The sequence below is a fragment of the Phascolarctos cinereus genome, unplaced genomic scaffold (genome assembly GCF_003287225.1).
Source record: "Phascolarctos cinereus isolate Bilbo 61053 unplaced genomic scaffold, phaCin_HiC Scaffold_5;HRSCAF=322, whole genome shotgun sequence".
Lineage (NCBI taxonomy): Eukaryota > Metazoa > Chordata > Mammalia > Diprotodontia > Phascolarctidae > Phascolarctos > Phascolarctos cinereus.
The window spans coordinates 329,390,639-329,404,103 of record NW_027555958.1 but is presented as its reverse complement, the minus strand read 5'-3'; the positions used below and the strand labels follow the sequence as shown (position 1 = coordinate 329,404,103).

At 37.9% G+C, this 13,465-nt stretch overlaps 1 protein-coding gene across 18 annotated transcripts in view; it reads left to right on the top strand.

Moving 5' to 3' along the window:
• The first annotated feature begins 331 nt into the window (after positions 1 to 331).
• LOC110203110 (SLAM family member 9-like) overlaps positions 332 to 13,465 on the top strand; it is a 75,913-nt gene continuing 62,779 nt past the window's right edge. For 5 of the 18 annotated variants that reach the window (XM_078156203.1, XM_078156204.1, XM_078156207.1 and 2 more), the window contains exon 1: positions 356 to 537. In XM_078156203.1, the coding sequence (XP_078012329.1) occupies positions 489 to 537 (49 nt within the window). In that variant the 5' untranslated portion in view covers positions 356 to 488. Of the gene's footprint in view, positions 538 to 13,465 lie in introns of all 18 variants that reach the window. The other 13 variants (XM_078156195.1, XM_078156196.1, XM_078156211.1 and 10 more) reach the window with 10 other exon arrangements.

Here is a 13,465-nt window from a genome sequence, read left to right as displayed (position 1 = left end):
CAAACACTTGACACTAGCTGTGTGACCCTGGGCAAGTCACTTAACTCCAATTGCCAAAAAAAAACCATAGCTTAAATCCTACCTTCTATAAAAGACCTTTCTAGGTCCCCCCCAACTGCTAGTGCTTTCCGTCTAAGATTTCTCTATATATATTTGGTATGTATGCAGTTGTGTGCATGTTTTCACACCCCCCACCCTATTAGCCTGTGAACTCCTCCAGAGCAGAGACTGTATTTTGCCTTTCTTTGCTTCCCAGAGCTTAGCACGGTGCCTATTACTAATGTTTAATAAATTCTTGTTGACCAGCTGACAGATTGACGTAGGGTGTAAGGGCCTCTTCCTCACTGTAAACTTTAAATCTTTCCGCCGCTACAGAGGCAGTTGTCACAGGAAATGTGAACCAGATACTACTTTCTATTCATGGCACAATTTCAAAATAGGAGCTTGTCTGAGGGTTCAGGCCGGGGCTCAGGCGGAGGCTCAGGATCATGATGCTTCTACTGCAATGGCTCGTAGTCATCCTCTGTTTACAAATAGGTAAGTGTTAACCGGGATATTTTTGGAGGCTGAACTCTCTACTTGGAATGGGGAAGCTCCCCACCAATGGCTTTGCAGAGGCAGTTTGTCCTGTCCTTATCACTGGAGTGGTTCCATGTCAAGGAGCTATGATCTTTACTTGGTGCTGTCTCCTCTCAGCCTTGGCTGTAAGAGAAGGTCACTGAGATGGAATCAAATTATTTTAATTGTGCCTGCATTACTGAGAAAAGGGGAAAGCTGAATCCATGGGACCCAAAGTCCTATGAGGAGTAGCTGCGTAGGGGAAATGAATTTGGTTGTCTCTGAACAGGATATGCTAGTTAAGCCCTGAGACTTAGAAATTCTAGCTCTAGGAGCAAAGTTGTTGGAAAAGGCCTCCATCAAGTTCATTAATTGCAAATGTAGCAGATTTCTTACTTCAGCAACCTGTAATTTCCTTTGACTTCTCCCAATGTAGAGCAAAACCTCTCTATTCTTTCAGTTTTGTCTTTGTATTCCCCTTTCCTGACACACAGAAAGTATTTCATAGAAGCTTGGTAACTCATATGACTTAATAGCTTCTCCAGAAGTTGTTGAGGCCCAAAAATTAATCATCCTGTATCTAACCTAATGCCAAGCTCCTCCAAATTTATCTAGACTGGTACTTGAATGACAGAAACTCACTCTGTCACGAAGCTGTTTCAGATCTCCAGCTCCTTCATTAAGGCAATGCCAAGAGTTTGGGGAATATACAGGAACTAGGTGGCATAGTCACTGGTCACTGGACCTACAGTGAAGTAGACCTAAGTTCAAATTCAGCTTTGGCCACTTACTAGCTATGTAATGCTTCAACAAGTCACTCAACCTCTGTCTGACTCAGTTTTCTCAACAGTAAAATGAGGACAATAATAGCACCTACTTCCCAGTATTGTGAGAATCAACTGAGATGTTTATAAAGTGCTTTGTGAACCTAAAAGTGCTATTAAAAAAAAGTATGAAGAGAGGATACCAGATAACCTGCAACAGCCTGCTCACTTTGGTTTTTAGCTAATTCTCTCCTATTTTTTTCATTTTGTCTGGTAGACCAAAGCTACGTAAGTGACTGATGTTCAGCTATCCACCCACTACTATTCCTGTCATAAATAGTTGGTCTCCTGGGACCTCTTCAGCTTGTAAAGTTTGGAGGGGCTGATTTTTATTGTTCAGTTGTTCAGTCATGTCTGACTCTTTGTAAGCCCATGGACCATACTGTGCATAGAGTTTTCTTGGCAAAGATACTGGAGTGGTTTGCCATTTCATCTCCAGTGTATTAAAGCAAAAAGAGGTTAAATGATTTGCCGGGGTCATACCACAGCTAGTGTCTGAGGCTGGATTTGAATGCAGGTCTTCCTGAATCCAGATGCAGCCCTCTATCCATTGAACCATCCAGCTGCTTGGATAGTTGCTATTAATCAATCAATAAACATTCATTTTGCTCCTACTGTGTTCCAGGACCTCTGAGAGGCACTGGGGATATAAAAACAAAATAGAGACAATATTTGCTCTCTGGGAGTTTAGTGGAGGAAAACAAGATGTTCACCAATAAATACATGCTAGCTAGGTTGCATAGTGGATAGAGGACTTCACCTGGAGTCTACATATAGCTATTATATCCTCCAAAATATAGGGAATGAATGAAGGAGGGGATACGAACAACTTGGGGGACTGGGAGAGATCTCATGTAAGAAAGAGGTGACACTGGAGCTGAGCTTTGAAGAGAGTTACAGGTTCCAAGAATCAGGCATAAAATACCTGAAATGTCATCAGGGACAGACCATGTGATGTCACAGAAATGGGAGACTGAATATCATTTGAGGGGAACAACAAACAGGCCAGTTTGGCTAGAAAATAGAATACATCAATGTTTTAGAAATAGCAGTTTGGAAACTCTGTAGAAGGTAGATCAGAGAAGGAACAAGACTGGCTGCAGGCAGACCTAATGAAAGGTTATTGCAATAGCCTGCAATAGTCTTCACAGAACAAATCCCCTTAATAAAAGGATTTGTTCTGTAAACTTGGACTCAGTCAAAAGGCTGCACCCAAGGACCTAGAGGGCCACAGGTTCCCCAGACCTGGAACTCTAGACAAGGGGCAATGAGGGCTGTGACTAGGGTGGTGGTGGTGTGAGTAGAAAGAAGGGGAAGAATACAAGATGTATTGAGGTGCTGGAACTGACTTAGCACCTGATTGGATATAGGGTGAGGGCATGTTGTGGTTAGAGAGAGTAAAGAAGCCAGGATCAAGCAACCAAGAAGTAATTACTAAGTGCTGAATACTTAAAACTTAAATACTTAATACTTAAATTAAGCTTACTACCTAAAACTCAGTGACAGGCACTGAGTAAAGAAAGGATGACCCGTAGGTTGCAACTTGAGGAACTGGAAGACCAATGATGCTTTCAATAGAAATTGGGAAGTTGTAAAGTGGGAGGAGTGGTGAGAGGAAGGATAACTCATTCTTTTTGGGGTATAGTGACATCTAGGTGCACATGGGACATCAAGCAGGCAGCTGGTGGTCCTCAGCTGGAAATCAAGAGAGAGATGAGGGCTATATATGCAGACATGGGAGTCATTTGAACAGAGAAAATAATAGAGTGTGTTAGAGTTGTAGATACTGTGAAGAGAAAGAATTGAATGTATAGAGAGAAAAGGAGAGTTCCCAGTACAGAACCTTACTCACAGAGATCAGATACTAATAAGAAGCCTGCAGAGGAGACAGAGAAAGATTGATGATACAAAGTGGCATCATGAAAATGCAGGGAGGGACAAATGTCTAGAAGAAGATGGGGAACAACAGTAACGAATGCCAAAAAAATCCAAAAAGGCAAGGACTGAGAAAAGTTCACTGGATTTAGCAAAAAGGGGTCACTGGTGATCTTTTGGAAAGCACTTCCATTGAGTAACAGGGACAAAAGATAAAATACAGGAGTTGAGAAGTTACTGGAAGGTGAGAAAATGGAAGCAACACAATGTATTAGGGGTTCTTGGCCTGTGGACCAGTTTTTTAATTATATTTTAATAGTTGTATTTCAACATAATTGGTTCTACATATTTTATTTTATGTATTTAAAAGATTTTTTTCTAGGAAGGAATATACACCACCAGACTGCCTTAGGAGCTCATCTCACTCACACACACACACACACACACACACACACACACACACACACACACATCATTAAGAACCTTTCATATAGACAGTTTTTCCTAGGAGATTGCCTGTGAAAGGAAGATCAATACCTTGAGGAGATGTTTGGGTGGAGTTTAAGGATGGGAATTCTGAGCATGTTTGAAGCATTAAGGAAGGAATCAGTGAATAAAGAAGTTGAAAATTAGGGAGCAAGAAGGGATAATCAAAGGTATAAGCCGGAGGCAACTAGGTGGCACAGTGGATAGAGCACCAGCCCCGGAGTCAGGAGGACCTGAGTTCAAATCCAGCCTCAGACACATAATACTTCCTAGCTGTGTGACTCTGGGCAAGTCACTTAACCCCAATTGCCTCACCAAAAAAAAACCCCAAAAAACCAAAGTATAAACTGCTAAAGGAGATGGTAGGTGATGAAATCAAGGGCACAAGTTTGATATCAAGAAGAACTTCTGCAGTTGTGGTTTGTCCTTTATTCTCGAAAAGGACCCTCAAAAAGGATGGTGACTTCAGGAAGATGATGCCTTGACTTGCAACTGAATTGGATTTGAGGGAGGGAAGGCTGTGCAAAGTCACCAGCCTCACTTTCTCCTCCCACAAGAACTTCTAAGACTAGAACAAAAAAGAAGATATTGGGGGGTGGGAGGGGATGCTGAGATGATTTGAAATACATAATTTAAAAGAAATGTAATCATCCATTTTTTTTTCAGTGAAATTTAAGTGTGATCTTTGGTTGAGGATTAGGGGAGATGGTGATTTAGATGGTTTGAAAAGAGAAGACTTGGAATAGCTGCTGTGAGGAGTCGATCAGGAAACAGCAATTAGTTCCAGAGAAAATAGGAGGGGATAGAAATGGTTGTATAATTTCCTCAAGCAGAGTAACATCCAGCATCATGTAAACAAGAGTGGTTGAGGTCAATGGTAAGAGTAATCTGAGACTGGGGGAGTGAAAAAAAATGAGTAGCAATAGGACAAATGTTCAAGGGATTCAAGAATTTAAAACAGGATAAATTTGAATTGCTACACTTCTGCTACAACCTCAGAACAGGAGCTTCTGCTTACCTCCCATCCAATCAAAGAATACACCCATTATGGGTGTCTGGGGAGCAGAATTAGTGCCTCTGTCTCTAGGATGAATGAAGATAATGCTGAGTTCTTAAAAGCTGTGCTAGCTAAGCATAAGCTCTGGATGTTCCTATTAATCTAGAATAGCTTCAAGAACAGACTTAGGGGCAGCTAGGTGGCACAGTGGATAGAGCACTGGCCCTGAAGTCAGGAGGACCTGAGTTCAAATCTGACCTCAAACCAAACATTTGACACTTACTATCTGTGTGACCCTGGGCAAGCCACTTAACCCCAATTGCCTAAAAATTTAAAAAAGAACAGGCTTAGTACACTGTCTATCTGTTACCCAAGGACCAACCTAAATTCAAAATCATGATCAAGATGGCCACAGAATGATGAGGATTTTTCTTTTGACCAAAGAAATTCATAAAAAAAAAATCTTAATGAATGAGGGCAGGGATCAAAGGTGAGAAAGAGTAACGAAGGATCAATCAACTGAGAGGTATTTATTAAATGTTTACTATGTGGCTACTGTGTGAAGAAGTAGGCTGCACCCTATGTCTATAGAATGCACATAGTGAGAGTACTGGAGTGTCACCAGGAAGATCCTATTTCAAATCCTACCTCAGATACCCAAATTTGTTCCCATGGGAAAGTCACTTAATCTCTTTTCTTAACTCAATTTCCTCATCTATAGAATGGAGATAATAATGGTTCCTACATCCTAAGGCTATTTTAAGGATAAAATGTTATAGTTAAAGCACTTCACAAATCTTAAAATGCTGTATAAAAGTTAGCCATTATTACTAGTAGTCCTAAAAGCTTGGGCAGGTCACTTAACCACTTTGGGGCCAATCTTTTACTCTATAAAAATGAAAGTCATGGTAATAATGTTCTGACTACCTACCTGATAGGGTTATTATGAAGAAACTGCATTGTAAACCTTTAAATACAATATAAATGTGAATATACTCTGAGGTCCCTTTGCACAGCCTGACACACAGTAAGCACTTAATAAATCCTTGTGAGTTTTTTTTCCTTTCTTCCCCTAAATCTATGATCTTGTTTTTCTGTTAAGTTACATTGGGTTCATAATCTGTGTTAGTAGAGGGCACACCCACTTCGGGATGTTACAGATCCTTGAAGTATGTAACAATAGCACACACATATACAGTTTTAGTCCATTATCTCATTTGGTGATTTGGGTACATAAGCCTTTGCCATGTCATCAAAATTTCCAGCGGCAGCCACCAGCTTTGACTCTTTTTCTTCTGCCTTCTTGAGGTTTGTCTGAAGTCTTAAGGTAATTTTTGTAACCCAGTGCCAAGACTGAGGAGAGGAGGTTGGGACCACGAGTAACATATTGGTGAGGGTGCTACTGGATCCCACTGAGAAGCTGTGGGAGGCAGTGCTGCAATGTTGAAGAGCAAACCCAGACCTCAAGTATTGGGGGATTATGTAAGTCTGGATTTGCTCCTCCAAGACATTGCTATGCCTCCCAAAGCTCCTTAGTGTAGTCCAGGAACTCCCCTAGAACTCTATTGTTAGTATCCCACAAAGCATCTAAATCTGTCTTAGAAGCATCATATACCACATAATTCACTTCCTCAACTACTGCTTATGATGCTGTCTCAGGGCACTGTAGCCACTCCTTTAGAATGAGACTGCTGTAGCAACACGCGTGGGGACTAATCAACACATCACCCTATAATGGATCATGCAAGTTGTTAACAGTTTTTTTTTTTGCAATTACACATAATGTTGCTATGAAAATCTTTGAACAAACAAGGGTCATCAATCTCTCCACCAATCTGGAATCACTTTCCACAGGCAGCATGCAACATGCCCCTCCCCCACCCAGCTTTGTTGAGAATTGGGTTACAATTACTTCTGCCAATTTGATAGGTGTGAGGTATACCTAAAAATATTTTAATTTATATTTCTTTGATGATTAGTGAAATTGAGCCTTTTTTCATGTGATTGTCCAAAATTTGTTTCCTCTGTTATAAATTGTTTTTTCTTTGATCATTTAGCCATTTTATGCTGGGAGTTATCTCTCTGACTTTTTTTTCTCCTCCTTATTTATTTAGTATTTTATTTTCCCCAATTACATGTAAAAACAATTTTCAACATTCATTTTTAAAATTGAGTTCTAAATTCTCTCCCTCCCTCTCCACCCCCCTCATTAAGAAGGTAAGCAATTTGCTGTAGGTTATACACATATCGTCATGCAAAACATATTTCCATATTAGCCATGTTGTAAGAGAAAACATGGACCAAAGTTAGAAACCCAAGAAAAATAAAGAAAGTAACAAAGTATGCTTCAATCTGTATTCAGACTCCATCATAAGTCCTTCACAGCTGTCTTGGATCATTATATTACCAAGAATAGCTAGTCATTCACTGTTACTTGATTATCTTATAATATTGCTGTTAATGTGCACAATTTTCTCCTAGTTCTACTCATTGCACTTTGCTTGCAGTTCATGTAAGTTCATGTAAGTTTTTCCAGGTTTTCTAGTTCATGATTTCTTATAGAACAATAGTATTCCATCACAATCATATACTATAGCCTCTCCAGCCATTCCCCAATTGATGGGCATTCCCTCAATTTTCAATTCTTTGCCACCAGAAAAGAGCTACAATAGAAATTTTTATACATACATGTCCTTTTTCTTTTTGTCTTTTATCTCTTTTGGGATGTAGACCTCGTAGTGGTACTGCTAGGTCAAAAGGTATGCACGGTTTTATAGGCCTTTGGAGAAAGTTCCAAATTGCTTTACATAATGGTTGAATTAGTTCACAACTCCATCAACAATGCATTAGTGTCCCAATTTTCCCACATCCCTCCAACATTTGTCACTTTCCTTTTTTTCATATTGGCCAATCTAATTGGTATGAGGTAAACTGATGATGGCTCAAGATGCAATGGAGTCTTCGATGTCTAACCAAGCTCTAAGTGTTCCACAGTGCCTGCTTCAGCTGCCTTCGTGGCCATTGGAACAAATTGTTCTCATCTGCCCATTCTTCCAGGGGAAGTCTTCACATGCTTGGGGTAGACAGCCCCCTAACTCACCAACGCGTTTTAGACTCCTCGATTACCCTCAACCTGGTTTAGCCCATCTGCCAAAACAGTTTACCAGTGTGGCCACTATGCATGCTACAGCTTCTTGGAGCCACAGGTGAGAATTAGGTAGAACATGTAGACACTAAAGGTGGAAAGCAGCCCTGAAAATGGCTCAGCAGCCTTCACACCACAGGTACTAGTCTTCCCTGAACACACCCCTACCCCCCTCATATGGCTATAGATAGCTTTGATTACTTCATCTGAAAGCTGACAGTTTCTATTTTTTGATCATTTATCAATTGGGGAATGGTTCTTATTTTTATAAATTTGACACATTTCTCTATATATTTGAGATATGAGGCTTTTATCTGAGAAACTTGCTTTAAAATTTTTTTCACAGTTATGATTGCTATTATTTCCCTCTATCCTGTTTCTATTTATTCTATTCTCATTCTCCTTTCACCCTGTTTCTCCTCAAAAGTGTTTTGCTTCTGACTACCACCTCCCCCAGTCTGCCCCCCATCTCTCCCCACCTCCTCTTATTCCCTTCCCCTCCTGCTTTCCTGTAGGGTAAGATAAATTTCTATACCCAAATGAATGTGTATGTTACCACCTCTTTGAGCCAATTCCAATGAGAGTAAGGTTCAAGTGTTCCCCAACACCTCCCACATCTTCCCCTCCTCTGTAAAACTCTTTTATATCAGATAATTTATCCCATTCTACCTCTCCTTTTCCTTTTCTCTCAATGCATTCCTATTTCTCACCCCTTAATTTTATTTTGCAGATATCATCCCATCATATTCAACTCACATGAGTCCTCTCTCTCTCTCATATAAATACATATGTATGTATGTACATGTATATGTGTATACATTCCTTCTGACTGTCCTAATAATGAGAACATTCTTATGAGTTACAAATATCATCTTCCCATGTAGAAATGTACAGTTTAACCTTCTTAAGTCACTTGTGATTCCCCTTTCCTGTTTACCTTTCTATATTTGAAAGTCAAATTTTCTATTCAGCTCTGGTCTTTTAATCAGGAAAGCTTGAAAATCCTCTATTTCATTGAATATCCATTTTTCTCCTCATGGATTATACTCAGTTTTGCTAAGTGTGTGATTCTTGATTGTAATCCTAGGTCCTTTGCCCTCTGGAATATAACATTCAAAGCTCTCTGATCCCTTAATGTAGAAGGTGCTAAATCTTGTGTTATCCTGACTGTGACATCATGATACTTGAATTGTTTCCTTCTGACTGCTTGCAATAGTTTCTCCTTAACTTGGAAGCTCTAGGATTTGGCTATAATATTTCTGGCAGTTTTCATTTTGGGATCTCTTTCAGTACGTGATTGGTGGATTCTTTCAGCTTCTATTTTACCTTCTGGCTCTAAAATACCAGGGCAGTTTTCCTTGATAATTTTTTATTATTATTATTTTTAGGCAATTGGGGTTAAACAGCTAATAAGTGTCAAGTGTTTGGTCTGAGGCTGGATTTGAACTCAGGTCCTCCTGACTGCATGGCCAGTGCTCTGTCCACTGTGCCACTTAGCTGCCCCTTGATAATTTTTTTAAAGATAATTTCTAGGCTCTTTTTTTCATCATGGCTTTCAGGAAGTCCAATAATTTTTAAATTATCTCTCCTGGATCTATTTTCCAAGTCAGTTCTTTTTCCAAGGAGATATTTCACATTGTCTTCTATTTTTTTTCATTCTTTTTGTTTGTTTTATGGTTTCTTGATGTCTCATAAAGTCATTAGTTTCCACTTGCTCAATTCTAATTTTTAAGGAATTATTTTCTTCAGTGAGCTTTTGTACCTCCTTTTCCATTTGGCCTATTCTACTTTTTAATGAGTTCTTCTCTTCATTGAATTTTTGTGTATCTTTTTCCATTTAGTCAATTCTGCTTTTCAAGGCATTCTTTTCCTCACTGGATTTTTCTACTTTATCATTTGGTTTTTTCTGTTTTTTAAGGCGTTATTTTCTTCAGTATTTTTCTGTGCCTTCTTTACCAAGACTCTTTTTTCATGATTTTTCTTGCATTACTTTCATTTCTCTTCCCAATTTTTCCTCTACCTCTCTTACTTGATTTTCAAAATCCTTTTTGATCTCTTCCATGGCTTGATGCCAATTCATATTTTTCTTCGAGGCTTTGGATGTAGGAACTTTGACTTTGTTGTCTTCTACTAAGTGTGTGTTTTGATCTTACTTGTTACCATAATAACTTTCCGTATTCAGAATTTTTTCTGAGGTTTGCTCATTTCTCCAGCCTATTTCTTGACCAGTTATTTAATACCCTTACAATCTGTGGGATGGAAGTTCTGGAAGGAGTTACTGCCACTGATTCAATCACTCCCAAAGACCGCTCCTGGTTTGCTGGAGCCCAGTCTGCACTAGCATGGCCTGCATTGAACTGTGTTCCACTCCCATCCCAGTGTGACAGACCTTTCCTACAGACCTTCTAACTTGTCTTCAACTGGAAAATTATTTCACCCCATCTTTTTGTGGGTTCTGCTGCTTCAGAATTTGTTTTAGGGCACTATTTCAAGGTGTTCATATGGGGTTTAGAGGACAGCTTAGGTGAGTCCCTGGCTTTTCTCCACCATTTTGGCTCTACCCCCTATCTCTCTGACTCTTAATAAATACTAATATATTTTAGATGTGTTATTATCTGCCGTGTTTTCCTATAAATGCTTTTCACAATTTATTTTTATTTTTGTTAATTACAATGTCTTTTGTCGCACAGAAAATGTTTATTTTAATATAGTCAAGCAAATCTCTCTTGTCATTAATAATTCCTTCCATTTATTTAATTGAAAAAATCATTTCACATCCACAAATGAAATAAGCATTTTATTCTATTTTCTTCCATATGTTTTATAGTTGTCTATCATCCATCTGGAATTCTTTAGGGTATATAGTGTAAGTGTAAGATGTGGATCTAAATGCTTTTTCCACCAAATTGCTGTTCAATTTTCCTAAGCAGATTTGTTAAATAATGAATCCTCAATCCCATTTATATTTTGCATACTTTTTTTAAATTATTTTTATTTATTCCATTAAATACTTCCTAGTTATATGTAAAAAATTTTAACATTCATTTTTAGAAATTTTGAGTTTTAAATTCTTTCCTCCCCTCCTGCCCTTCCCCCTTCTTTCAGAAGGCAAGCAATTTGATATCAATTATACATGTGAAGTCATGCAAAATATTTTCCATATTAGTCATATTGCAAATGAAAACACAAACAAAATAAAACAATAAAAATAAAGAAAATGAAAAAGTATGCTACTCCTCATTCTGAATTCAGAGTTCATCAGTTCCTTTCTGGAGATGGATAGTATCTTTCATCACGGGTTCTTTGGAATTATCTTGGATCTTTGTCGTGATCAGAATACCTAAGTTTTTCACAGTTGATCATCCTTACAACATTGTTGTTTCTGTGTATACTGTTCTTCTGGTTCTCTTCACTTCATTTTGCATCAGTTCATATAAGTCTTCCCAGGATTTTCTGAGACCATTCTACTTTCATTTCTTATAGCACAATAGTATTCCATCACAATCACATACCACAGCTTGTTCAGCCATTCCCCCATTCATGGGCATACCCTCAATTTCCAAATCTTTGCCACCACAAAAAGAGCTGCTACAAATAATTTTGTATAAATAGGTCCTTTTCTCTTTCCTTTGATCTCTTTGGGATATAGATCTAGTAATTATGTTGCTGGGTCAAAAAGTATGCACAGTGTTACAGCTCTTTGTGAGCAGTTTCAAATTGTTCTCCAAAATGGTTGAAACTAGTTCACAACTCCACCAGTAGTGAATTAGTGTCCCAATTTTCCCACATCCCCTCCAGCATTTGTCATTTTCCTTTTGTGTTATTTTAGACAGTCTCATAGGTGTGAGGTGGTATTTAAGTTACTTTAATTCACATTTCTCTAATCAGTAGTGACTTAGAGCCTTTTTTCACGTATCTGTTGATACCTTTGATTTCTTCTTCTGAAAACTGTTTGTTCATATCCTTTGATCATTTATCAACTGGGGAATGGCTCTTATTTTTATAAATTTGGCTCAACTCCCTATATATTTGAGAAATGATGCCTTTATCAGAGAAACCCTATAAATATGTTTTCTTACTTTTCTGTTTTCCTTCTAATTTTGGCTGCATTAATTTTATTTGTGCAAAAACTTCTGAATTTCATAAATCAAAATTATTTATTTTACTTCTAGTAATCCTCTTTATCTCTTCTTTGGTCATAAATTTTTTTGCTCATCCATAGATCTGACAGGTACATTTTTTCAATGCTCTCCTAATTTACTTATATCACCTTTATGTCTAAATTATTGTTCCATTTTGACCTTATCTTGGTATATAATGTGAATGTTGGTCTAAGCCTAGTTTTTGTCAAAGTGGTTTCTGGTTTTCCCAACAATTTTTGTCAAATATTGGGTTTTTTACCCCCCAAAAGCTTGGATCTTTGGATTTTTCAAACACTAGATTTCTGTGATCATTTACTACGTGTATTGTGCACCTAATCTATTCCACTGATCCACCACTTTGTTTCTTAGCCAGTACCACATTGTTTGGAGGACTATCACTTCATAACATAGTTGAAATATAGAAATGCTAGCCCACCTTTCTTCACCTTTATTAATTCCTTGGATATTTGTGCCATTTTTTGTCTTCCAGATGTACTGTTATTATTTTTTCTAGCTCTATAAAATAATTCTTTGTTAGTTTGATTAATATGGCACTGAATAAATAAATCAACTTAGGTATAATTGTCATTTTTATTATATTGGCTTGACCTACTCATAAACAATTAATATTTCTCTAATTGTTTAGACCTATCTTTATTTGTGTGGAAATTGTTTTGTAATTGCATTCATATAGTTCCTAGGTTTGTCTTTGCATGTAGACTCCCAAGTATTTTATATTGTCTACAGTTATTTTATATGGAACGCCTCTTTCCATTTCTTGCTGTTGGGTTTTGTTGGTAATATACAGAAATGCTGATGATTTTGTGGGTTTCTTTTATATCTTGTGACTTTGCTGAAGTTGTTAGTTGTTTCAACTAACTTTTTAGATGATTGTCTAGGGTTTTCTAAAGTATAACACCATATCATCTGCAAAGAGTTATAGTTTTATTTCCTCATTGCCTGTTTTTATTTCTTCAATTTCTTTTTCTTGTCCTATTGCTATAGCTAGCAATTCTAGTACAATAGTGAATAATAGTTGTGATAATGAACATCCTGGTATTTTTGTGTCTCTTTTACCAAGCTATTTTTTCTTCATAATTTTCTTCTTTTGCTTTCATTTCCTTACCTATTTTTTCATCTACCAATCTTATTTGATTTTGAAAATGACTGTTTAGTGCTTCCAGGAATTCTTGTTGAGCTTGTTCCAATTCACAATTTGAGGCTTTGCCTGTGACTGTTTTGACTTTATTGTTGTCCTCTGTTCTCTAAAGGTCTTTAAGCAAAGGCTGAAAGACAACTTGTCAGGTATGCTGTGGGAGAACTCTGTTCAGGTTGGGACTGGATTATGTGGCTCCTGAGTTCTCTGCCAACCTTGAGATTCAGGGATTCTGGTATGTCCCATCAGCTCTCCAGAGACGATTGTTTGACTCTGACAGGC